We start from the raw sequence: 25,152 nt of genomic DNA on the forward strand, positions 1-25,152 counted from the left end.
ACGCTTTGTGTTGAGGTAGATCAATTTTAGCAGCAATTACCTAGTACATTTACTCAGAAAAGAGATATTTCTCCCACAAAAAGCTAAGGATGCCTAAGAAGTATGCCATAGTGGATAGACTATTAGGCTTGGAGTCAGAAAGATCTTCATTACAATCTGGCTTCAGATGCTAGCTGCATGACCCTGGTCAAGTCATTAACCTCTCAGAGGCTCAGTTTCCTTATCTTAAAAAATGGGGAAAAAATAGCACCTACCTCAGAAGGTGATTGTGAGACACAGATGAAATAATGAATGTAAAAGTGATTTGTAACCCTTAAAGTGCTACATAAATTCAAGCTGTTATCATTATTAGGCCATACTTGCTAGTTTAGTCTTAGGATCAATCAATGAGCATTTATTAAGAACCAACTGTGTGTGGGACGCTCTGCTGGGTATAGGAGATGATTCAAAGACAAAAGTGAAACTAGTTCTTGCCCTCAAGAACTACAGTCAGGTCGGAGGGGAATAGGTTATATGTGTACATATATTAGTATGTACAAAACCAATTAATCAACACATATTTTTGAAGTGCCTGCTATGAGCCAAGTACAATGTTAGGTGCTGGAGATACAAATACAGTATAGACACAAGGAATCTTTTGGGGGGAAATTAGGTTGGATATTTACATATACAAAGTGATACAAAGTGATGGGTGGGTTCGGTGGAGGGAGGAATGTATTAGTAGCTGAGAATGCAATGAAAGGCTTCCTGAAGAAAACTAGGGATTCTGAGAGATGGAGATTTAGAGATGGAAGTAACCTTAGAGGTCATCTAGTCATACTACTTCACTTTACATATCATGGCTCATAATCGTTAAGTGACTTGTTCAAGGTCACACAGGTAATAAGTAGACGAGCTGGGATTCAAATTAGAGTCTTTTGACTATATGTAACCCCTTTCTCTACATCACATTGAATGATCAGATGAGTTTATTCCTTGAAAGGAACAAAATTGCTTTCATTAAAAAAATTCTATGATGAAAACTTTTCATTAATGTAGACCATTCTTCTCCCCCTATTAGTATGAATTGGTGTGGATTTACTTTATTTTCCATTTATAGTCATACCTGGGGAATGACAACAAATGGGAATTGTTTTCTTTTGAGGAGCTGGTAAATTTTTATGCTTATGCATACTTATGATGATAATTTAAAAATAATAATTTTTAATCAATCTTGTCAAAGGTCGGCCTTCTCTACTTCTGATAGGAGGAAAAAGAAAGACCATGGTGATGGTGAGCCTGCCTCAGATGTGCAGAAAAAGCTCCCTTCCAGTGCAGGAGAAGACCGAGCTATTCTCCTGGGGTTTTCGATGATGGGTTTCTCCATCCTTATGTTTTTTTTGCTCGGAGTCACCATTCTCAAACCTTTCATGCTCAGGTAAGAAACAAATAGCCAAAACAAATGCTAACTGTGTGCATCACTACTCAGTGATGGGCAAACTCAATAGAAGCCAATTAAGAATTATGGCAGACAAGAGTGCTAATGCTATTCCTGGCTATATGAAGCAAGGCTTAGTGTCCAATGAGGGGAAGTGAAGCTCCACTCTACTCTGCCCCCCCCCCCCCCCCCCGGCATACTGGTGTTCAGAAATCGCGTTTTAGGTAAGACATAGACAAGCTGGAGTAAGTACAGACAAGAATAACCAGGCTGGAGAGAGGGATGGTGCTCTTAGAATAATAGTTAGCATTTATACAGTGCTTTCAGATTTGCAAAGCCATTTATAGGTATTATTTCATTAGATCGTCACAACAATTCTGGGAGGAAGGGGCTTTTCTTACCCTGATTTTACATTACATAGGAGGAAACAAGCTGAGAGAGGTCACGTGACTTGTCCAGGGTGAGTTAGTAAGTATCTGAAGTAGGATTTGAACTCGGGTCTTCCTGACCCTAAATCTAACACTATTCATTGAGGTTATGGTGTCCACTTCTATGAAGAGCTATTCTGCCACCCTTTCCCCCACCCTTCTTCAGCTTGTTATCGTGGTTTCCTTATTTGTAAAACAAGGAGGTCGGATTAGATGGTCTCTGAGGGCCCTTCTTTCATTGGGTCAATGATCTTGTGATCTCTCCCTTGGGTGAAATTTGCTAATTAGCTGACCTGTGGTCAGAGGAGATAACAGGCTGTCAAATCATGCACATTTTCTAATGGCCTAGAATCTTAGAATGCTAGTATTGGAAAGGGCCTCTGACATTATGTAGTACAACCCCCGCATTTTATAGGTAAGGAAACTGAGACCTAGTGAGGAAAGTCACCCAACCAAGGTCACTCAGTGACCTTGGCCTTCTGGAGACAACACCTTCACTTGTTTGTACCTAACTTATTGAATGTTAACAAGGACAATTTCAAGTCACTGAGGAAGGCTGATGCTAGTGGGAAAGATATCTTTGGATTTCTGAGCTGCTTGGCCCTTCTCAAATCAAATTTATTGTCTGAAATAGTATAGGCAAGAAAACTCATTATGGAGAAAAAGTTCTTTAAAGAGGTCTCTTGGTAGGAGTCCTGACAGTTTAATGTTCTAAGAGGTTTAGTTATGGGTTAGGGAGACATTTACCATTGAACAAGGAGGTAAATATATCCCAGATCCCAGATCTGTAACATCATAGAATAACCCAGGTCTTTTCAGTGATGGTGAAATGACATTGCACCCCCTTTCTCCTGACTTAATGTTTTCCTCAATGCAGTGTTTAAATAACTCTATCCCCTGAAATTTATCAGACTGAAATGATGCACTATTCAACAAGGAACCAGTATTCACTTCGACATTTCACGAGACATTGTGGAGATAATGGTTGCTAAAGAAGTTCACATTGGCATTCAAGGTCTGTGGGAATGATTTTGGTGATCATCCCTTCTATCCACATGTACTGAATTATTATACCAATTACTGCTTTTTGCCCATGAATGCTATTTGATTACTTGAAAACAGAGCGCCATTTATAGGCCTCATAAGTTCACGCATAATTAAATATGAAATTCAGATGATTAAAGTTGCAAGTAATTGAGTATTTTAAAATCATTATGAAATTACAAAAACAGAGTCAGACAAATGGGGACAAAATAAATATTTCTGCGAAGAGTATAGTGAGTAACTGGGTGAAGACAGAGAATAGGATCATAGATTTAGAGCAGAAAGGTATTTTGGGGATCTTCTGGTCTGACTGTTTTTAGATGAGGAAATAGGCCCAGCGAGAGAAAATGAACTTGAGTCAGTTGACTTAGGTAAGTAGCGGAACTGGGAGTCAAACCCAGTTCCTCTTACTACACAATCAGTCTTCTTTTCACCATGTGGCACTGTCATTCTTTGCTTATTTAAACATTTCTGGGGTTTGGAATTAAATATGTGGCCATATTTCATATAGTGAGTGACATTGCTGTTAGAATTTTAGGTGCCATTTGGGGCTATATTCCTGGTGCATTAATGCTACAGTTGCAGGTCAACTCAGTAAGGATTGAATCAAGATTATAATGGAGTAGCCTATAGTGCAGGGATATTTCTGGAAGCTCTGGGTGATTAGGAATTGGCCCAGAGGCCTTTCAAGGGTTTTCTATATTCCATAGGGTCCTGTGTTGCAACATTAATATTTTTGTTGATTATTATAATATAATAACATTACATGTAATAGGAGGACAAACTATGATGTTATATGTAATATATTATATAATAATATCATTTTATAATGTTATAATTATAACTCATATTTAAGTAAAAACTCATGTGCAAGGCTCACAAATCTCTTTCCTTACAACACATCTGTTAGGCAGGCAATGCATGGACAATTAATTGTCTCCATTAATGCAGGACTACACAGCTAACATCAGATCTGGACTCAAACCTACTACTTCTGAGCCCAAGATCAATATTTATTCCACTGTATCCATGAAGAGTTTTTTTTTATTGTATTGCTTCTTTTATATTTCTGTAGTTGTACATTTCAATGATTCTCAGTGTTTAGGACAAAATTATTCTGTAGCAATAAAGGACTAACTCATCTTTCTCCCAGCGCTGATATCCAACATAAGACATTTTCGAGTGAAAAGGGTGGGAGAAGTGACATGGCATGATGTAAGGAGCATTAGATTTGAATTGGAATGTTTGGGCTCATATCCCAGCTCAATAACACAGCTAGTAAGTGTTAAAGCTATATGTGAACCCAGATCTTCTGAACCTCACTGTACTCTAATTTGCTCATCTGTAAGATAGAGATGGTAATGCTTTCTGGCTATTTCATATAGTTATTTTGAGGAATAAAAGGAAAAAACTGTGCATAAGGCTTTCTTGTTATCATAAAACACTAAACAAATGTCAACTCTTAGTTCCTGTTAAGGCTGGACAATCACTGGAGTATAGTCCCTGCTCTCAAGGCACTTCTATTCTAATGGGGGGGAGATAATATATAGAAGAGGGTTCAACTACAGGTCAGATGGAAAGGTGCTATGTTCCTTGGGGTATAACAGCAAGGTGGATGGTCATGAATCTTCTTTAGTGTCATATCTATTGATTAAAAAAATATCCATTTCTGACTTTGAACCATTTAACAATCCCAAGGTTTTTGGTGATGAAAATTCCTTGGGTCCCTACAAGGGTTGTAGAGTCCAGACTGGAATCAGGGCCGGTGGTTTGGGGGGACACTTCTCATTTTTATTGCTCTTAGGCATAAGGCTCTGGGTTACCTCCGCCAGGGTTTGAGGGGAGGTGGTAGTTGAGAATTGATATGGTTTTGTTTTTCTGGAACATATTGTCTTCTAACTTCCTCTCAGAGCATATTGCTCCTTCAGTTAGACTGGCTTGCCTGCTGCTGCTGGCAATTGGTCAATGGCTAATGCTGGTGAGGATGAGAGGACCAATCTCCATAGAGGTTGCTCTCTGGATGATGGCTGCTCCAACTAGAGCCCTTCTCCATCAATCATCCTCTTTCTTTTGCATCTTTAATCTCTTTCTTCATGGCCTCCTCCTTTTTCTTCAGCCCCAAAGAATCTGGTCTCAACAAGTACTGTGCATGAGGGATCCAGAAGCAAAGTGAAAAATAGTCCCTGCCCTCAAGGAGTTTCCATTCTACAGGAGGATACAATATGGAAACAGTACGTGCATGCTAATTTGAGGAGAGATCTTGCCTTTGAAATTAGCATATGAGCTGAGCATTGAAGGAAGTGAGAGTCTCTAAGGAAAGAAGAGAGTGGATTCGACGTATGGAGGACTACCTGTGCAATTACATGGATGTAGAAGATGGAATGCTAAGGTTGGGAACAGCAAGTGGGTCACTTCGGCTGGAGTAGAGTATGTGAAAGGTCAGGAAATGTAGGCTGAAGCCAGATGGTAAGGATGCTTTTAGATGCCTAGCATAGAAGTTTGTGTTTTGTCCAGAGGAAACAGGGAGGTACTGAATTTTGTTGATCAGGAAAGGGTCACCATATCCTTTGTGTTCTCCTCTGACACTTTGCCATCTTTATCTTTATTTTTTTTCCTTTTTAGGCAATTGGGGTTAAGTGATTTGCCCAGGGTCACACAGCTAGTAAGTGTCAGGTGTTTTGTCTGAGGCCGAATTTGAACTCAGGTCCTCCTGACATCAGGGTCGGTGCTCTATCCACTGTGCCACCTAGCTGGTCATCTTCATGCCATGCTGCCACAAATGATGCAAATTATTCTATGACTACATAGCTGACAAAGTCAGCCTTTAGCACCCGGCACACCGATGCTTAATTATGTTTGCTTTTCACTTTTTGCTCTGGAAAGAGCAATCAAATGAACTCTTCTATTCTTGGCAGGTCTATCAATCAATTCATCACTCCTGTGACTTCCTAAACCAAGGCATGCCCCTCCCCCACTCCTCTATCCCTCCTTCCTATCCCTTCCTCCTACAGGTAGAATGCGAACTCCTTGAAGGCAGGGAGTATCTTGCTTTTTTTTGTATTTGTATTCCTAACACTTTGCACAGTTCCTGGCACATAGCAAATGCTTAATAAAGGCTTTTTCTTTCTTTCATTCAAACTACTTTTCTATCTCCTTATCCTCCTTCTGGCCTCTTAAGGTGTTCTTCAAGGTCCTCTTCTTGAACCTCTAACTCTGATCTTTGGTAACTAACCCTATTATGCAGATGGCTCCTAAATCTATAACTCCAATTCTGAAGTACCTTGGCAGTGCCAGCCCAAGTCTTCAACTGCTTATAACACAATCTCATTCCTTGAGCGTACATAGTTGTTTGCATGTTACCTCCTCCAAAGGACCACGAGCTCCTTTGGGAGCAGCGACTTTTTTTTTTTTTGCTTTGCTTTTCCCCAGTCCTTACTATCATTCTTAGCACATAGCAGGTGCTTTAATAAATGCTCGTTGACTAACTGAATGTTTCACCAGCACCTCAAAATGAACGTGTCCCAGGCTCAGTTATTTTCCTCTTAATCTTCTCCTCCTTCCGAAGTAGTTATTTCTGTCAAGGGTACTTCTATGCAATCAGCCATATCTGAAATCTTGGTGTTACACTTTCACATCTGTCTTCCTCATCTTTTGTATTCAAATCAGTTATCAGATTCCACCTATTATACTTTTTACAACATTTGTCACGTCTGTGTTCCTCTCTCCAGCCCTGCTTCTGTCACCTTAGAAGAAGGTTTCATTGCCACTTGTCTGGTCTATCTTTTTTTTTTTTTTTTTAGGAGCAGATAGCAAGTTTATTGGGTGAGAGAAGAGAGCAAATTGGCCAAAGACGACATATTGTGGGGGCTGGAAGTAAGGATGTCGTAGTTAGTTGCTTCAGGGGCAAGAGGATGATTTTCACATTGAGAAAAGTTAGGGGGTTCTTTGTGGAAAGGGGAGTTGTTCTCAGCCATTCAGCACCATCTGGACTAGCTCTTCAAAGTTGATGCAATCGTTGCTGTCTTCATGCCCTGCCATCAACACTTTCACTTCTTCCTCTGTCATTTTCTCCCCCGGGGTGATGAGGACGTGTCATATTTCAGCCCCCATGACTATGCCATTCCCTTCCTTATCAAACACCCGAAGCCCTTCTACGTCGTCTTCATACGTGCCCTGGTCCTTATTCTTTGCTACAGTCCGCAGCATTGGCAGAAAGCGTTCAGAGTCCAGCACGTTCACATTCATCTCATCACTCTTGGGATTCCCCAAGACCTTGAGCACCTCAGCATCGGTAGGGTTCTGGCCCAGGGCTCGCATCACATCCCCACACTAGCTGTATAAGGTCTTTCCATACCCTGTTCGGTCAAACAGCTAGAAGGCCTCCTTGACCTCTGCTGTCTGATCCTCCGTGAAGTCACACATCTCGGCCGTGCAGCTCGCTTGCTCGCTCGCTTGCTTCTCCCGCTGCTGCTGTATGTCACAACAACTTCTTAATGAGTGTTGCTCCCTCTACCCTTCCCCACCTGTATGGACTTCGTCACCAGCTGGACCAATCTTCCCTTTACGTGGATCTGGTCGTGGCACTCGGAGGATAATAAGGCCATAGCCTCAGAGCTGGAAGACACCTCAGAGGACATCTAGTCTGATTCTCTCATTTTATAGATGAGGAAACTGAGGCCCAGAGAGGTTATGTGACTTGTCCAGGATCACACAGCTAGTAAGTAGCGGAGATAGGTATGGACTCTGGTCTCCCTAACTTCAGGTCCAGTGATCTATCCACCATGTAACACTGCCTCTCTACTATGCTTTTCTGAAAAAAAAAGAACAAGAATTTTAAGACTTCCCTATCGTCTTCCAGGTCATATCCAAACTCCTTTGTTTGGCATTCAAGGCCCTCCAAAGGGGATACCTCTCTGATGCCAGCCTACCTTTCTACTCATCTCATATTGTTGTTGCCTAGTCATGTTCAGCGTGACCCCATTTGGGGTTTTCTTGGGAAATATATTGGAGTGGTTTGCCTTTTCCTTCTCCAGCTCATTTTACAGATGAGAAAACTGAGGCAAACTGAGACCTGTCCTGGGGCACATAGCTAGGAAGTGTCTAAGGCCAGATTTGAACTCAGGAAGATGAGTCTTCCTGACTCCAAGCCTGGAACTCTATCCGCTGTGTCACTGAGCTGCCCTACCTTACCTGTTATTATTCATCTCCAAATACTCAACACCTCAGCCAAACTAGACTATTTTCTGTCACTTGAGCATATTTTCCTCTCTATGTGCCTTCCTCCTGTTGTTTCCTGGGCTTGGAATGTCTGTTGGATTCTTGCCCATTCACTAAAAAGCTCAATGCCAAATATCATATCCACCACGAAGCTTTTCTTCACTGATTCCTGCTTTTGTTAACAACCTTCATTTTTAGAGTATACAGGGCATTTTTTTTGCTCCTCTTAGATGCTCTAATATCGTGTGTTATGGTTGTATGTGCTTAGATCTGATGCCCCTTCTAGAAGGTAAACTTCATGAGGATAGGGATTGTGGCTCAGCAGAACTTTATACTTCCCCCAGCACCGCACAGTGGACCTTTCGTGTAGGAGATGCTTGGTAAATGACTGTTTGACTTGAAGTTGATGGTGGAAGGTACTCATATAGCCACTATTCCAGGAAGAGTAACTGTGCTGGTGTGTCATTAACCCCAGAATTGTGTGAGTACATAGTGATGGATGTGGGGCTAGACAGGGAAGGGTCTCATTGTGACTGTGGTAGTCTGTGATTCTCAGGAGCCTTTCCTTGCAAGTTCACATCTTGCCCTAATTTGATACCCATTTGGAGAAGGGGCCTAAAGAAGTTTGTCTTATATACATCCCCACCACTTGACACAATGTCAAATTGTGTTTGTCTGTGCCTGCACTGGCAGGAATGACAGGGATTCAGGCACTCAACCTGAGCAGGATGATGCCAGGCATAAACTGTTGCTGCCACTCCAGTACTATCATGTGAGACCAATTGCCCTCCTGTTAGGGTGTGCCCATGGCAGAGTCTAAGATTCTGCTGTGTGGTGGCTCAGAATTGAAGGGGTTTTTTTTGGGGGGGTTAGGCAATGGGGTTAAGCGACTTGTCTAGGGTCACACAGCTAGTAAGCATCAAGTGTCTGAGGCTGGATTGAACTCAGGTCTTCCTGACTCCAGAGCTGGTGCTCTATTTACTGTGCCACCTAGCTGCCCCTCAGAATTGATTTTAATGTTAAAATGCTGTAAAGTAGTGTAACAGCCCATGCTGCTAACCATAATTCCCCCAAAGCCCCTACTTAACTGAAGAAGGTGATACCAACGCTTAGTGAAGAGTTCAGATGAATCCTGTAGGACCCCTTCCAAGGGAAATCCCTCTTGAACATGTTAGAGCCATTCTGAGAGAGAGCTTGTGCATTTCTGGTTCTGGGTCAAACTTGTGTTGCAATGATCAGAGAGTTCCATGCCAGCAGTAGAATATGATTGGAACTCAGTTGAGTTTAAGAAACTGGTGGCTAGGAAGCTTATCAAGAATGTCAGCATCATATTTCCTAACACCCAAAGACTGACCAGAGATGACCTAAAGTAAGTTAGGAGAAGAGGTGGACCAGTGATACTTGCCAGGTGGAATCATAGAAAAAGTTCTAGAGCTGAGATCAAATACTCATTCTGAAATTTACTAGCCAAGTGACCGTGGTTAAGTTAATTGAAACTCTTTCCACTTTGTTTTTTTCACCTTTAAATTGGGCATAGCTATTTTGCCTATTTCATGGGGTTGTGCAGAAAAGGCACCTTTTTCTAATGACTTTTAATCTATATTTCCTGTGCACTTGGCAGCTAAATGCTGTTCAAATATAATTTCTGACATTGACCAACTGTGTGATCATGGGCACATCACTAGACCTAAGCCTCAGTTTCCTCATCTGTAAAACAGGGATAATACTTGGGTTAACACTGGGGGTGGTCAGTGGAAGGTACTGTTGGCCTGTTTGCTTTTTTGGGGGGACCTTTAATTAACCTCAACTTGTTACAAGAGCTAGTTTACTTGTAGCCTAGGGACAACACAATGGCCCTTATTTCTACATGTCTCTGCTGTTTTGTGGAATTTATATGAGATGAGAAATTATTAACATAATAACAATAGCTGGGAGCCCCTAATTAGGAAAATTTCTAACATTCAAACAGAAGTCTGGCTTTCTGTCCTAATTTAAAGTTTTATATACAGTTAAGTCTTTATTGGTCAAATAATGAATCCTCCAAAGTGGCCACATTTTTCAGATTAATACTGTATATTTCCATTAGGTTGGAACCAATGACCATACTTATGTAATTATAACTTCAAATAGTGCAAATTCAAATACATACAACTGCTCCAAAGGATTCACACTAATCAGGACCTAGTTATATTTCTAGCTAACTGATGCCCTCTTAATATTTGAGTCAAAATCAGAATCCAGGAAATATTTAGGTAAAAGAAGTGAGCAGAGTATGTTACAGTGTTTGCTACTGGATAGGCATAGAAAGAGCAGACTTTTTTTGGAGGGGGAGTAGGAAACTTCCCTCACTTCTTGAGGAGGTGATGACAACTGATAACTTTGGTCTGAATCATTTGTTTCAAGATGATTTCAGGTTCTACGTTTCTCCCTTCTCTTCGGTATCTCGGCCCTCACTCCAGTTTCTCATTTCTCCTTTCAGTTGTTGTCTCTGCCCTCGTAATTCTTTTTAATAGTGAACTAGGTGAGCCTGGGGATTCAGTGTCCACATTGCTGCTCCTGCTTGCTTCTCTAGTTCTCTCTCTCAAACCTTCCTCTGCCTCTGGAATTTGGTGTGCATCTCTCTACAGACAACTGCACATCACTCAAATCTGTCTTCCAGTTCAGAGATCAGGGCTGAGAGAGAATGCTTGTCTCTCTGTACTCCAAAACCTAAGATATCAGTCAGTTTTCAAGCCATGAAAGTCAAATGAGATTGTCTATAAAATGTTTCACAAACCTCAAAACACCATAGAAACGTAACCTATGGATCTCAAAAGTCCCTTCCAGCCTTAACCTTGTATGCATGGTTATTTGTTGAAGACCTGGCTCACCCCTTGCCTGTTTGTTGAGACCTAACATATAGGATGGCTTGGTAAATTAAGATTATGTATTAGGTGAGGGAGCAATCTTTTGCCTCTTCATTGCAAAGCCCAAGTTATAGAGTCCATCCCCTGGATTGGTCGGTAGAAAGGAAGTTCCTTGAGGGCAGGGATGTTTTGTTTTTATATTCCTAAATTCCAGGCAGTGGTGTGGTTTGGTGGATATGGGCCCTGGAGTCAGGAAGATGTAGTAAGTGTTCCTGACACATACTGACTGTGTGAACCTGGCCAAGTCACTTAACTTCCTAGTGTTCCAGGCAACTAGGACTGAAAGTTACAGAAGAGTTGCTGACTTGCATCAATAGAGAGTGTCTCTGAAGAGGGAGTTAGCTACAAATAGGAAATCATAGCTCTGGACCCATCCCAAGCACCTTGCACATAGTAAATGCTTAATAAATTCTTGTTGAATCAGACTGGCCTGTGACTTCTCAGGCTCTTTGGAAAATAAACCTCTCGCTGATTTGCCCAGGGTAGTCAAGTCTTAGGGGGCAAGACAGAAACCAGGGTCCACAGGACCCGAGCCCTGATTTGGCAACTTAACCATTTGCCAAGAATGTTGGTGAAAAGAAAGGCAGCCTGCCACACTTTATTTGATTGTATGTCGAATGCCAATCTGCCAAAACTTTGCTTTAGAGGAGAGGTAAATCATGAATATTTTTGAATTCAAGCACGCAGCGAGAAGAGGCAAACTGTACCATTATGGACACGCATGTGAAGGATGACTGGCTGGATTGTTCATTCACCTGCGGGGTCGACTGCCGGGGCCAGGGGAAGTACCCTTGCCTCCAGGTGTCTGTAAACCTCTCCCATTCCGGTCAGAAAGCTTTCCTGCACTATAATGAAGAAGCTGTTCAGATAAACCCAGAGGTAATGTATGTACTGATGATATATTTAAAGGCCAAGGTTGCCAGCAGTCTTTTGTAGATCAGGAGCACAGCCTTTCCTCCAGGGTCCAGGGTCTGGAGCTTACTCTTAGGGGGGCTTTGGGAAATCCTTCCCCAATGAATAAAGATGAAAGCAGGTTAAAATGATCAAAGAGCCTTAAGAGGAAAAAAGTCAAAATCTGAAAGTGAGGATGAGTAGAATTATAGAACCATAGATTTGTAGCTAGAAGGGATCTCAAATAACGTAGTCTAGGAGTTCTTAACTATTTTTGCTGCTGTGGACCCCTTTGGCAATCTGGTCAAGCCTATGGACATCATCTCAAAATAATTTTTAAGTATATAGAATATATAGGATTACAAAGAAAATAAATTATTATATTACAGTTATCAAAATAGATTTTTAAAAGAACCTCTGATCCTGTCTAACCCCTTAATTTTACAAATGAGGAAATTGTTAAGTGATTTTCCCAGGACCATACAAGATGAGAGTCTGGATTTGAACCCTGGTCATTTGACTCCAGTGTTGTTCCTCCAATTTATCTATGTAAACTTCAGATGCTTTAAAAAAGAAACACCCAACCATCAGCTGACAGAGCCACACCCTTCCTACCTAAGCTGGCTTCCTGAGTTGATGGTCAGTACCAGAACCATGACACTGTCTCTCCCTCCTCCCCTCCCCTCCCCCAACCCCCACCCAGGCTTCTCCTCATCCAAGGATTCAGGGCAATAACACAATGTGGTGTGCTTGGGAGATATTTCTTTTCTTTCTTTCTTTTTTCTTTTCTTTTCTTTTCTTTTCTTTTTTTTTTTTTTGCGAGGCAATTGGGGTTAAGTGACTTGCCCAGAGTCACACAGCTAGTAAGTGTTATGTATTTGAGGCCAGATTTGAACTCAGGCCCTCCTGACTCCAGGGCTGGTGCTCTATCCACTGCAACACCTAGCTGCCCCTTGGGAGATATTCCTGACCAGTATTTTAGTTGCTGAACACAAGGACACAAGGCAGACAAGTTGAGAAGTTGACAATTTCAAATGGAAAAGTGAGGCAACAGAAAGGAGAGATAGGTTTACAAAGTCCCAGTGGGAGTGCTGTTGTGAAAGGAAGGCAGAGAGAAGAAACAACTCAAGCCACCAGGTGGTCTCCATCTTCCAAAGCTTCTTACCATGAATTTTCTTTTGATTCCCGACTTGAGATGGCCAAACCACCGCTTCATCCTCGGGACCCTGCTGCTGCCACCACCACACCATGGTCATGAGGCTAAGGCAACATTTAGGTTAAAGGTGTTTCAGCATTTGGAAACTGTTGTCTCATGCTGCGGCATTCCTCATGACCACGTCTTTCTTTTTTTCTTCCTTCTTTCCCTTCCTAGTGCTTTTACACACCAAAATGCCATCGAGATAAGAATGATCTACTCAACAGTGCTCTGGACATCAAGGAATTCTTTGATCACAAAAATGGGACTCCTTTCTCTTGCTTCTACAGCCCAGATGGCAAACCGGAGGATGTCGTCCTGATTAAAAAGTATGACCAAGCGGTTATCTTCCACTCCTTGTTCTGGCCATCATTGACTCTGTTGGGTGGCGCATTGATTGTGGGCATGGTGAAATTAACACAACACTTGTCAGTGCTGTGTGAGGAGTACACCAACATGGCGAGAGAAGCTGGCAACATAGCTTCCCAGAAAGAACTGCAACAATACAGACTGTGGAGAAAGGGGAGAAAGAAAGAGATCAAGGGTTTTTAAGATGGCGGCCCAGTTAAAAAAAAAAAACTACTCCCTTTACATGATTTATTTAGTCACTGATTAAGTCTGCTTGCAAATTAACTCTGTAGAAGACAACTCTGAAATTGTTACATGGTATTTCTCATGTGAAAAAAAAAGACCATGCATTTCTTTTAGCAATTAAAAACGTACCAGTTCTTTTTCCCCACAACCCCTTTCCATCCTATCTAAAAGGTTAGTCTGATACATAACCAAAAAAGCACAAGATCTAGATGTTTTTGGATTTGGATTTAAGCTCTAGTTTGAATCTGTCAGACATGGGAGGGAGCTGCATCACGTGCTTCCCCAGAATGGTACCATCAGCTGAGATGTACACATACTAGGGTCCCCCCTCTAAACTAGCTTAGGCAGAAGTCCAAATGCCAACTCATTCATTATAGAAAGCTGAAAAGAAAGTTTTCCAAATCCTACTACCAAGAGAGGAAAATATATAATCTATACTCAAATGTACATCATTTTGGTTAGAGTTGGCCCTTGATGATATGCTATGGCAGGGGAACCTGGAAAATTCGGTGGCTAATCTGAAAGCCATTTATGTTTATTACTTAATGGGCACATCTTCTTCTATTCAAGTTTCTCTTCCTAACTATGTGTTTCATAAACTTATGTTTAAGGAGTTAATGGTCCCCACACATATACATTCACACAAACACATATTGGCTGGGTAGTTGTTGAGGGCAGGCCCTGGAGCATGAAGAAAATGGCCAAGAGTTTAACCTTCACTGGGGCAATCCATAATGTAACTAATTCCCACAAAATAAGCAATAGCTGATTATCTTTTTAAAGATCCTGCCTTGGAAAGTGAATCATGAAAGTTCTAAGACTTTAATAATGTTTTTCAGATTGATTCTGAACAAACTGGAGCCTGTTTTTGGCTACTAGAGTACCTCCATAATGGTTTTTTTTTAAAAAATGTCTTCACAGAACATAAAGAACTTGCTGCCTGAGTGACTTTGGGCAGGTTGTTTGTCCTCTCCAGGCCTCAGTTTGCTCATCTGTAAAATAAGTGTTGGGGTGGATGGTCTATAAGGTCCCTTTCAGCTCTAAATGTGTGACCACATGGTCACTGGGGTCCATTCTAGGACTAAATCTACAATCCTATGAACTTACTATCATCACAGGCTCATGAATCTAGCACTGGAAGGAACTTTAGAAGCTTTCGAGGTGAATCCCCTCATTCTGACAATCAGGAAACTTGGGCCCAAAGAGGCTAAGTGACTTGTTCAAGGTCACATAGCTAGTAAAGGTCTGAAGTGGGACTGGAAGCCAGATCTACCCGACTTCAAATCTAGTGCCCTCTATACTCTACCACACTGCTCCCTAAAATAGAAAATGGGGAACGTCAGAAATAACTTCCGGATGTCATGACGTCAGTTTCTTGTGACTATACCAGTCAAAAGCTTTCCTGTAAAACCGAAGCTTGCAGAATTTGAATGTTAATGTAAGAAACACTTTCTAGACCCAAAAGTAGATCTGAAGATTCTAATCCAGCACAATTATAGTAATTAATTTCAAGATTATAGGATCACAGTAACTAAGTAGAAGACAGCAGTAATGTTGCTTGGGTTCCTTCTTCCACAAAGTTTTCTGAGACTTGAAAATTTTGCCCTAAAGGTAGTTTTATCTCAGCCCTGTCCTTCCCAAAGTTATGAGTAAGACCGGAAGAGAAGGGTTGAGATCCCAGGAGAGGGAGGAAAAAGGATCTGTTATACTACACTTATGTCTAATCTCAGAGCTCTGGATTCTAGGCGCACTGGGTCTCGCCATTTTAAAGGATCAGGTGAAGAAACTGGGTATGTTTAACCCGGAAAAAAAGACTTAAAAGGGACATCATAGCTGTCTTCAAGTATTTGAAGGTGTATCAAGTGGAAGAGGGACTTGTTTTGTTGGCTCTGAAGCACCAAACCAGGAGCAATGGGCAGCAGTTGCAAAGAAGCAAATTTAGGCTTGATGTCAGGAAAAACTCCCTATCAACAAGCACTGTCCAAGAATGGGACAGGCTGCCTTGGAGATGGTGGTGCCTTCTTGGAGCTCTTCAGTTCCACCAAATGGCCACTCAGGTATTATAGTAGGGATTCTTTCTGTGCATGGGTTAGGCTGGTTGGTCAATGAGTTCTCGTCCAACTCTCCAATTTGGTGATTCTGGGAACCTTCTGGCAAATTCTTAGCCCTTTGAAATGTAATACGGTCAATATAGCTGGTTTTATCCATTGAGATAAAACCATTTTTCCTAGTTTGGAGAGCACTTACCGTAAGACTTATTTTTCAAGGAAAGTAATTTCAATCTACACTATTGACAATCCTAGTATTTTATACTGGATTGATTATGGAGAACGTTCAAAATGATCTACAGTACCAACTAGGCTATTTCGAGGAAGTGAAACAACTAGACAAGAAGAACGAAGTTAATTCGGGAAAAGACTTGAACCTTCAATCATATGGGGAAATTGTGAAATAAGTAAATGAGATTTCAATGACTATCTGCTAGAGAAGAAGTAAGAAAATATGCTATTTTCTAGTCTGAATCATTGAACTTAGTGGCACGGGTCTGCAATATAGTCTGTTTCTTGACCTCCACTAAACACTGAACTTACCAAAGTCCTACGCTGTGTTTCCTCTTCCAGACTTTACTGAATAAAGCTCAGCCTGCCACTACACATGGCTAATTTCTAAACTCTGCAACTAAACCCATTGTGCCATGGGCCCAAATTCCTTGTTTGACTTTTGCTGCCTAGGAGGATTAAACTGTCAACCAAAGAACTATCCAGAAACAATTAATTATTAAGACTACCACAATTTTGCTTGTAAATACACAGGAGAAAATGAGACATACACACTTTACTGTGTTTTTCTTTTAAGTACAAAGGATGCTAAGGAATGTTTGAACACATAAGTACAAATAATTATTTTTTGCTTTGTCTTTTTTTTTTTAAATAAATAGCATGATGTTACAGACTGCAAAGTTAAAAGAAGAAGCAGAACCAGTTTCTGCTAAACACAACTACATTAAATGCAGTCATAAGCCAAAGTCTTCTTGCCAGGACTAACGAGGCTGAGAAAGATGTCATTTTAAATTGAATTAATACTGTAATATTCTACATTTTCAACACAACAAACACATGCATCTTGCTGTGTCTTAAATAATTTTTGGCCTATAATCAAAAATAAAATTCAAAAACCTTTTAAAAAATAGGTATAATGCATTATACCACAAGATTTCAATCTAGAGAATGACAAAATAACTATAGAGCAATACATTTATGGTAGCAGATGAGTCTGAAATGGGCATCGTATATCCTTCCCAAAGGTTCCAAAGTAAGTCAGGTCATAACTTTTCTGTTTCTGGCATGATTTTCCTGGCTATTAATGAGGTTTGCTGACATTTTGAAATAAGAAAATATCCTTCAGGGTCCTATGGTGCATTAGGAAGAACATTGAGCTGGGGGCTGCAAAGCCGTGGTTCTGGTCTTAGTCCCTTAGTCCCTTAGTTGCCCCTCCTCAGGCAACCTGGTGGCTCTCCATATTGGTGCCAGGCTTACTGCTGACACCCTACCGGCTTTTGCCCTATTGCGGTTCAGAACTCCTTAGCTGCAGAGATCCACAAGCATTAACCTCCCCAGCAGCAGGGACTCCAGGTGGGCCCCACCATCCCCAAATCAACAAATAACAATCTGATTCTGTAAAAGATCATGCTGGAATTGGGAACCAAGGTTTAAGTAAGTAAAGTATTTCGAGAAATTATTAAAAAAGGAACCCCTTCCAGTCTCCTTTGCCAACTGAAGACAGATACAAAATGATCTAGACCAGCTAACACGACACAGGACAATTTTATCTTAGTGACAGTTTAAATCAAGATTGCACACTGATTTAAAAAAACAAAAACAAACCCAACAAGAGTTTTCAGGCTTTACTAGATCCTTGCACACTTACCAGGTGTAAATGTATGATTCCAGTTATGGTAGTTTGTGAGCATTAGCTGCCCAAGGCAGTGTAGCACCAGTATAATGAGCCAATTAAAAAAATTTTTTTTTACTGAAGATCAACAATTAAAATTCTTGCCAATAGCTGGGCTTTAATGTTTAAAATTTTCTTTAACAGTAACTTGGTTAGCTGGAATAAATATATTACTATTCCTAACACCAAGTAGGAGAGACAGCATGGTAGCTATTAAGAATAAAAATGAGAGTCCTTAAAGCTGAGGCATATGTGAAATGAAATACAAACCTATTTGAAAGTTAACTCCTTGACTTCAGTGTATTTCAAACGCTTCTCTCATCTTAAGTACTCTGAAGGCAATAAAATTAAGGCCTAGCAGTGTACATGTATGAATACACATGCATAGCAAATAACACATATATGTGCATGTATCTATGTACATACATACATGTGTGTGCGTGTGTGTGTATATATAGGCACCAAGCCTGCTATCAATGAAGAAAATAAAACTAAAAATTTAACCCTCTATTCACAGCACTATCAAATCTGTTGCCAGGTTTTTTCCTCCCAAAGTGTAGTTGGCCCACTGATGTGGAAAAGCTGAAGCTTTCCAGTTGCTTTCAGTGGAGATCTGTCTTAAGTGCTATGAAAACAGCCAGAGTTAAAAATCCATAATGCATTGCTTGGCAAAACTTGGTTAATATCAACACCTGTCATATTGAATTGAAAGTCATCTGTATTAGGAGGTCTTAAGAGGGAAAGCTTTTAATGAAATTTAGTTAGCTCCATGGTCATCTCTTATATCGAGCTACAAATTGATATGCTCAGGAACTGAAGACTGATCTGTTTGGTTTTTTTTTTGGTGAGGCAATCAGGGTTAAGTGACTTGCCCAGGGTCACACAGCTAGTAAGTGTCAAGCGCCTGAGGTTGGATTTGAACTTGGGTCCTCTTGACCAGTGTTCTATCCACTTTGCCACCTAGCTGTTCCTTACTGATCTGTTTTAAAGAGTTTCTCAAGGCCACAGCATCTCAAGTCCCAGATGTGAAGCTGTTTGTTTTAAATAGGTAGTGAAAAATAAACAGTGTTTGTGTATGTGCTTTACCTGTCAGATCTATGGAGAACAGAAGAATTCATGACCAAACAGGAGATAGAGAACATTACGAAAAGCAAAATAGATAATTTTGACTACCTTAAATTGAAAAGTTTTTGCACAAACAAAGCCAATGCAACAAAGATTAGAAGGAAGGTGGAAAATTGGGAAAGAATTTTTACAACCAGTATCTCTGATAAGGGCCTCATTTCTAAAATATATAGAGAATTAAGTCAAATTTATAAGAATACCAGCCATTCCCCAATTGATAAAGTCAAAGGATATGAACAGACAGTTCTCAGATGAAGAAATTAAAGCCATCTATAATCACATGAAAAAATGTTCTAAATCACTATTGATTAGAGAAATGCAAATCAAAACAACTCTGAGATACCACATCACACCTATCAGAATGGCCAACATGACAAAACAGGAAAATGATAAATGTTGGAGAAGATGTGGGAAAATTGGAACACTAATGCATTGTTGGTGGAGTTGTGAAATGATCCAACCATTTTGGAGAGCAATTTGGAACTATACTCAAAGGGCTATAAAAATGTGCATACACTTTGACCCAGCAATAGCACTTCTAGGGCTATATCCCAAAGAGATCACACAAATGGGAAAAAGATCTACATGTACAAAAATATTCTTAGCAGCTCTTTTTGTGGTGGCAAAGAATTGGAAATTGAGAGGATGCCCATCAACTGGGGAATGGCTGAGCAAGTTGTGGTATATGAATGGGATGGAATAGTATTGTGCTATAAGAAATGATGAACAGCCTGACTTCAGAAAAACCCAGAAAGACTTGTATGGTCTGATGCTGAGTGAAGTGAGCAGAACCAAGAGAACATTGTACACAATAACAATCATGTTGTGTGATGACTAATATTGATAGACTTAACCCTTCCTGGCAATACAAGGATCTAAGACATCTCCAGAGGCCTTGTGATGGAAAATGCTATCCACATCAAAGAAAGAACTATGGAAGTCGAATTGCTATTTTTTTTCTCTTCTGTTGAGTTTTGTTTACTCTTTCTGATGGTTCCTCCTATTGGTTTTAATTTTTACTCACAACATCACTAATGTAAAAATATGTTTAATAGGAATGTAAATGTATAGCCTATATCAGATTGTGTGCTGTCTTGGGGAGGGTGGTGGGAAGAAGGGGGAGAAAAATTTTAAACTCAAAAGCATATGGAACTGATTATTGATAAATCAAAATAAATTAATAAAAACAAAACAAAACCAAAAAAAACACAAAAACAATCTAGTGATACTAGTCTTTTTGCAGCTCAGGTTTCCTTTCAGGTGGTTGGTCATCTCGAGTACCGTTCAAAGTTCTTGGACAAAGGACAGAATGAGTAATTGATTACCATAGAGTTAGAAATTAGAATTGAAGCTATTGCTGTTAGCAACTTATTCAAAATGGACTGGCAGGCTACTTGGATAGATGGAATCATATAAAAACAGACAGCCTCGACAGCAAGGGAGGACAGTCACTACACGGACCACATATTCTAACAGCTTTTGGCACTCTGTGTAAAAGAGGGTGTGCATGTGACAGGAGTGGTATAAAAAGTGATTGTTTATCTATTTGAGTAAAAAAAAAACTCAGAAATAAGAAAGTTGTGTGTAGAGAGTAGAAGGGGCAAATAAAACTTCACTAACACCATATTAGTTTCTTTAAATTGAAGTACTTTGGGGATGTCTTAGGCATCATAGTATCATTACTTAAAGGGAACTTTTCAGATGGTGAATGGGTCCAGCCCAGGTCTGTAGCCTGTACAGACAGGAAAATATAAGGAACATTACAGTTGCTCAAAGCTGACATTGACATGCTGGCTACAGAATAATGAAGCAAAGGAAATGTCTTCAAAGAGTTAGCAAGCATGAGTTATTGACCGTGATAGGATTAAAATGGATTTACAAAATTATTGAGATGAGAAAAAAAAAATAAAACATTAGGGGTTAATCAAATACAAACTTATCTAACAAGCTGTGAAATTGCTGTGGTGCCTTTGAAATATGTAGATGCCTTGAATTTTTTCTACAAGATCCCAAACCACTCAATTTTCAGTTACAAAAAAAAAAACTTATACAGCCAGTCTGGTTTACCTTTAAGAAAACCTAGCAATACACTTTAAAAAAGGAAAATGGAAAAAAAACCCCAAGAGTGTACACACACTCTAATCAATACATCGTATTCTCATTTAGGAAAGACTACACTTTACAGAAAAATACTTTTATCAGCAGCCTGTTTTCATCAAAAAACCAATAGTCAGTTTCACAGTTGAAAAAATTACATTAAAATATTTTACAAATCATTACATATTCACCAGTCCCCATTTTCTTAATGGGCTTATAAACACAAATTGATTATGGGACAAATCTCAGAATTGATTATTTTTGACACAATTTTACAGGTGACACTTAAGAACCAAGAGAAACAAGCTCTACGGTAAAACGTCAAATAAAATCTTCTCTCTGATTTAGAGACACATTTCACAGCCTTCCAAATGGGTGTGTCCCTTTAGGAAGAGACTATGCTGAAAGGTCAAGCAGGTTTTTGGATTTCTTTCTGGGATGTATTAAATGTTAGGGCTTCTGCTCTTCAAAAATGTGCTCCATTTCTCTTTCTCCAAATGATTAGGCAAGAAAATATTTCCTGGGAGAGCCAATGATACTGGAAGTTGACAGTTACAACGGTTCAGAGAGGTGGTTTTGGGAATTGAGGCAATCCCAACAGTTAAGTAATTTTAGAGCCTGTTACATGACTTCTGACCTGAAATCAATTGGAATCATCTGACGATTAGCTTACTTCAAACTGCAATGGCTCGTCCTTTTGGAATCCTCCTTTTCTCCTTTCTCTTTTTCAGCTTTTCTTTTCCTAAGCTCTATTCTGCTTTGATCTGTTTACAATTCAGCTTGTTTTCAGGTCACTTAGTTTGGCTCCTGTTTTTTTTTTCTTTTTTTTTCCTGAATTCTTCTACACAGTTCAGATAAATTGAAACTAAATTAATTTAGCCGCAGTAATTCATGCACAAATTTTCACCAGGGCCCTAGAAAGTGATCTGTACTGATGTGGGCAATGCAAATATTTTGTTTCTGTGCAAGGAGACTCATAAAATACTGCTTTAGGGACATCTGGGTAAAAACATCATTCTCTGTTATAACTTTAAGGAACCTGATCAGGGTTTCAGATGTTTACTATTTCACAGAGTTTTCCACAATCAATCCCTGATAATGAAAAAAGGAAAATGCAGCATGTGTCAAGTGCCAATTAGTAAAGACACATCATGGTTATGTGTCAAATGAGAAGATGGAATCTGTTAGCTATGAAAGCTTTCATAACTGCAAAGGAGAACAGTTACCAAAGACTTAACAACAAAAGGTTTAAAATCTGTTGAATTGTTCTGAGACAGTCAATTATAAATATGAAAAATGAATATCCCAATACTCCAAATTTATTTTTCTCAGTGGCTTTCACTAAGACAGTATTATTTACATGCTTTAATAAAGTACCTAAGTCTTCAACAACTAACTCTAGGGACCCTATATCCATATGCGTCCTAAAATAGCCAAATAGGTTTTAGGAATCTTGGCATTACAGGCCCTGGTTTGCTTGATCCAAGGCTGTAGGGTAAGTAACTAATTTCATTAAAGAACTTTTTCTAAATGAAGTAAACCATTCAATAGCTCATTACCAAGACAGAGAACATAATGTACAGTTTTTATAGTTATATTCCAATATCATGCCTAATCTAGACACTTGCCAGCCCCTCTTCATTATTGCACTTTTTTTTTCCCCTGTGGCACAAAGACATCTGCGGAAGCTGTTTCCTAGGTCCGTGGGCATTTACTCCAAATACCATGTGGAATGCTAGGTCTATAGTGAGGATAGCGTCCTCACAACCTAACCCCTTCTCTTGCAACTCCCAACCAAAAAAAGGGGGTGAATCACTTCTTCCAAATGTTTATGAATTTATCCTGGGATTAAGTGCAACTTAAGAAACTTGGAAAATGGCCTATGGCCACATTCAAGTGGGAACCAATTTTAATCACCTTGGGTTCCATTTACAAGGAGATATAGGCAGAGAGCCTGCAAAGAGACAACGGTCCTGGCTTCTTTTTCCCTGCTGCTTGGAAGGATCCTTTCTTTATAAGTGCTTCTACTTTAGGAGAAGGTTAATGCCAACAGGACAAGAATCTGGATTTGACTGAGCTGATTTAAACTGATTGCATTTCTTTTGGTAGGAGAGAAAGAGTAGGATAAAAGTGAAAAGTAGGAAAGAGATGGTCCTGAGCAGGATATTTCGCCAACTTTAACGGTGTATCCCTGGGCAACGGTGTACATTATGGAAGGGTGCCTGGGCTTCTCTCAAAGACCAAGAGAATGACTGATTATGTCACTACGGATGACTGAATCTTATACCAAAATATTTGAGGCTGTAAAATAAATGCATGACTATGGGACAGATAATCTAAATAAAGAGTATATATTAATGATAGTTTTTATAATATAAATAGCCTTTTATAAAAAATAATCTTTTAATAACATTAATACTTTCTTCTAGGTTCTGGAAAACATGCATGAAAAATGTATTCAGTTCAATTGCAAAAAGTGGGGAAAATGTCAAACCTAAGGTGAACACTGCACGATTTTGGTACATGACAGCTAGTCCTTCTCATTCCTTTTCTATGGCAGTTTATTTTCCATAGGAGCTCAGAATTTCCCTGGGAAATGAACAATTGAATCCTTGTAAATGCTTGTCCAGGAAAAGCACCTTCTAAAAGGTCTCATTTCTACTTGCTCCCCAAACTATGCAGATAAGGCCCAAAGTCATCAAAAGGTTTGATTTTTTAAAAAGGAAAAAGTCCCTAATGAAATTTAAAGATTCTGTTCCACCCCAAGTGTTTTTCTTCATGAGAACTGGGAGTCAAAAAACTCACTTCAAACTATAAATTGACTACAATGGAAAAGTGATGGATTTTCATTCTTAGCAATTCTCATGCAGCTCAACACCACTCTCTGGTTTCCTTGGACTTGAAGTTATGACAGACTTTGTCGCTTTCGTGTTTCAAAACATACAACATTTGCAAAACAAAAAGAACATTATTCTCTCTCCTTAACCACCAGTTTCTATATATTTTCCTTTGTTTTTTTAAAAAAATGATACAAACAATCTTCGAAGTTTACCTTTTTGGACTTAAGGCATAACATGAAATTGCGCATTAGACTAAAGCTTAATTCTGAAATGTACTAGTTTAGTGCTATCAAACCCTGTTTGTGTTGACGTTGTTTCAATGGTAGAAGAAAGAGCTAATCTCGGTTCTTGCTGTCGATCCTAATGCTGTTCATGGTTTGTGCGATTCCTACACGAGCAGCCTTGGCCTGCTGACAGTGAGAGCAGTGTGGAGCAGCCCTGAGGCTCCTGCTTCAGTTCAAAGCGTGCTGCTTGATTGTATGGAAAATCCAGTCCATTTTGGTTGTCCAGCCACCATGGTGAGCATCATTCATTTGCTTCATGAAATACTCCAAAGCCTCCTGCTCAGTCTTATCCAAGGCCAGGGTCTTTCGAATATATGCGATATCATCAAAAGACTGCAGTTCAGGCATTCCAGAGCCAAGCATCATAGAGAAAAGATTGATGAAGAGATTGGCATGTTGCCGAATAGCTAAGTAAGCCTTATAGCACATTTCCTGAAATCTGTAAATAGAAAATTACAGTTAGATCGCCACGGAGTAAATGGTATTAATTTCTCACTTTAGCTGCAAATTTAGTTACCTTTTGATAAGTTGGAATTAATCTACCATGGAGAGCAGTGGAAAATGAATTTGCAGTCAGAGAACCTTATTTCAGCTTTCAGTAGGGTGGCGCCATAGTTGATAGAGTGCCAGATCTGGAGTCAAGAAGACCTGAGTTCAAATCCAGCCTCTGACACTTACTAGCTGTGTGACCCTGGGCAAGTTACTTAACTTCTGCCTGCCTCAGTTTCCTTAACAGTAAAATGAGAATAATAAATGCACTGACCTCCCAGTGTTGTTTTGAGGATCAAAAGAGATACTATTTGTAAAACAATGAGCACAGTAGGAGTTTAATACATGCTTATTCCCTTTCCTTCATTTATTAGCTCCTACCTATCTATGTGTCCTTGGGAAGTCACATGAACTTTCTGTGCCTCAATTCCCTCTTCTGTAAAATGAGGAGGCCGCACTAACTGTATGGTGCCTAAAGCTCCTATAAGGAAAGCCTATCAGCTGGGGCCAGAATGGTCCATGGGATGTGAACTTTCTTTCAGCAGTCACAGTGGCCCCTCTAAGGAGCTGGAATCACCATCTAACAGGACTGCGTCAGCTCAGCACTTTCATGCTTCCATGTCACAATGCTCTATTCTACCCCTCTCTAATGAGCTCATCATGTAAAACTGTGC

The 25,152-nt window shown here is 39.9% G+C and overlaps 2 protein-coding genes and 1 pseudogene across 2 annotated transcripts in view; 1 reads left to right on the plus strand and 2 right to left on the minus strand.

The window, feature by feature from the left end:
• KCNMB3 (potassium calcium-activated channel subfamily M regulatory beta subunit 3) overlaps positions 1 to 18,543 on the plus strand; it is a 25,269-nt gene extending 6,726 nt beyond the window's left edge. The window contains exons 2-4 of the mRNA XM_027876136.1: positions 1,223 to 1,417; positions 11,693 to 11,891; positions 13,276 to 18,543. Of these exons, the coding sequence (XP_027731937.1) occupies positions 1,223 to 1,417; positions 11,693 to 11,891; positions 13,276 to 13,650 (769 nt within the window). The 3' untranslated portion in view covers positions 13,651 to 18,543. The remainder of the gene's footprint in view (positions 1 to 1,222; positions 1,418 to 11,692; positions 11,892 to 13,275) is intronic.
• LOC114053217 lies at positions 6,777 to 7,311 on the minus strand (annotated as a pseudogene).
• A 2,403-nt stretch (positions 18,544 to 20,946) lies between the features above and the next one.
• Positions 20,947 to 25,152, minus strand: part of PIK3CA (phosphatidylinositol-4,5-bisphosphate 3-kinase catalytic subunit alpha) — a 53,676-nt gene continuing 49,470 nt past the window's right edge. The window contains exon 21 of the mRNA XM_027875846.1: positions 20,947 to 24,428. Within this exon, the coding sequence (XP_027731647.1) occupies positions 24,158 to 24,428 (271 nt within the window). The 3' untranslated portion in view covers positions 20,947 to 24,157. The remainder of the gene's footprint in view (positions 24,429 to 25,152) is intronic.

This window comes from Vombatus ursinus, unplaced genomic scaffold, assembly GCF_900497805.2.
Source record: "Vombatus ursinus unplaced genomic scaffold, bare-nosed wombat genome assembly UNPS02014810.1, whole genome shotgun sequence".
NCBI lineage: Eukaryota > Metazoa > Chordata > Mammalia > Diprotodontia > Vombatidae > Vombatus > Vombatus ursinus.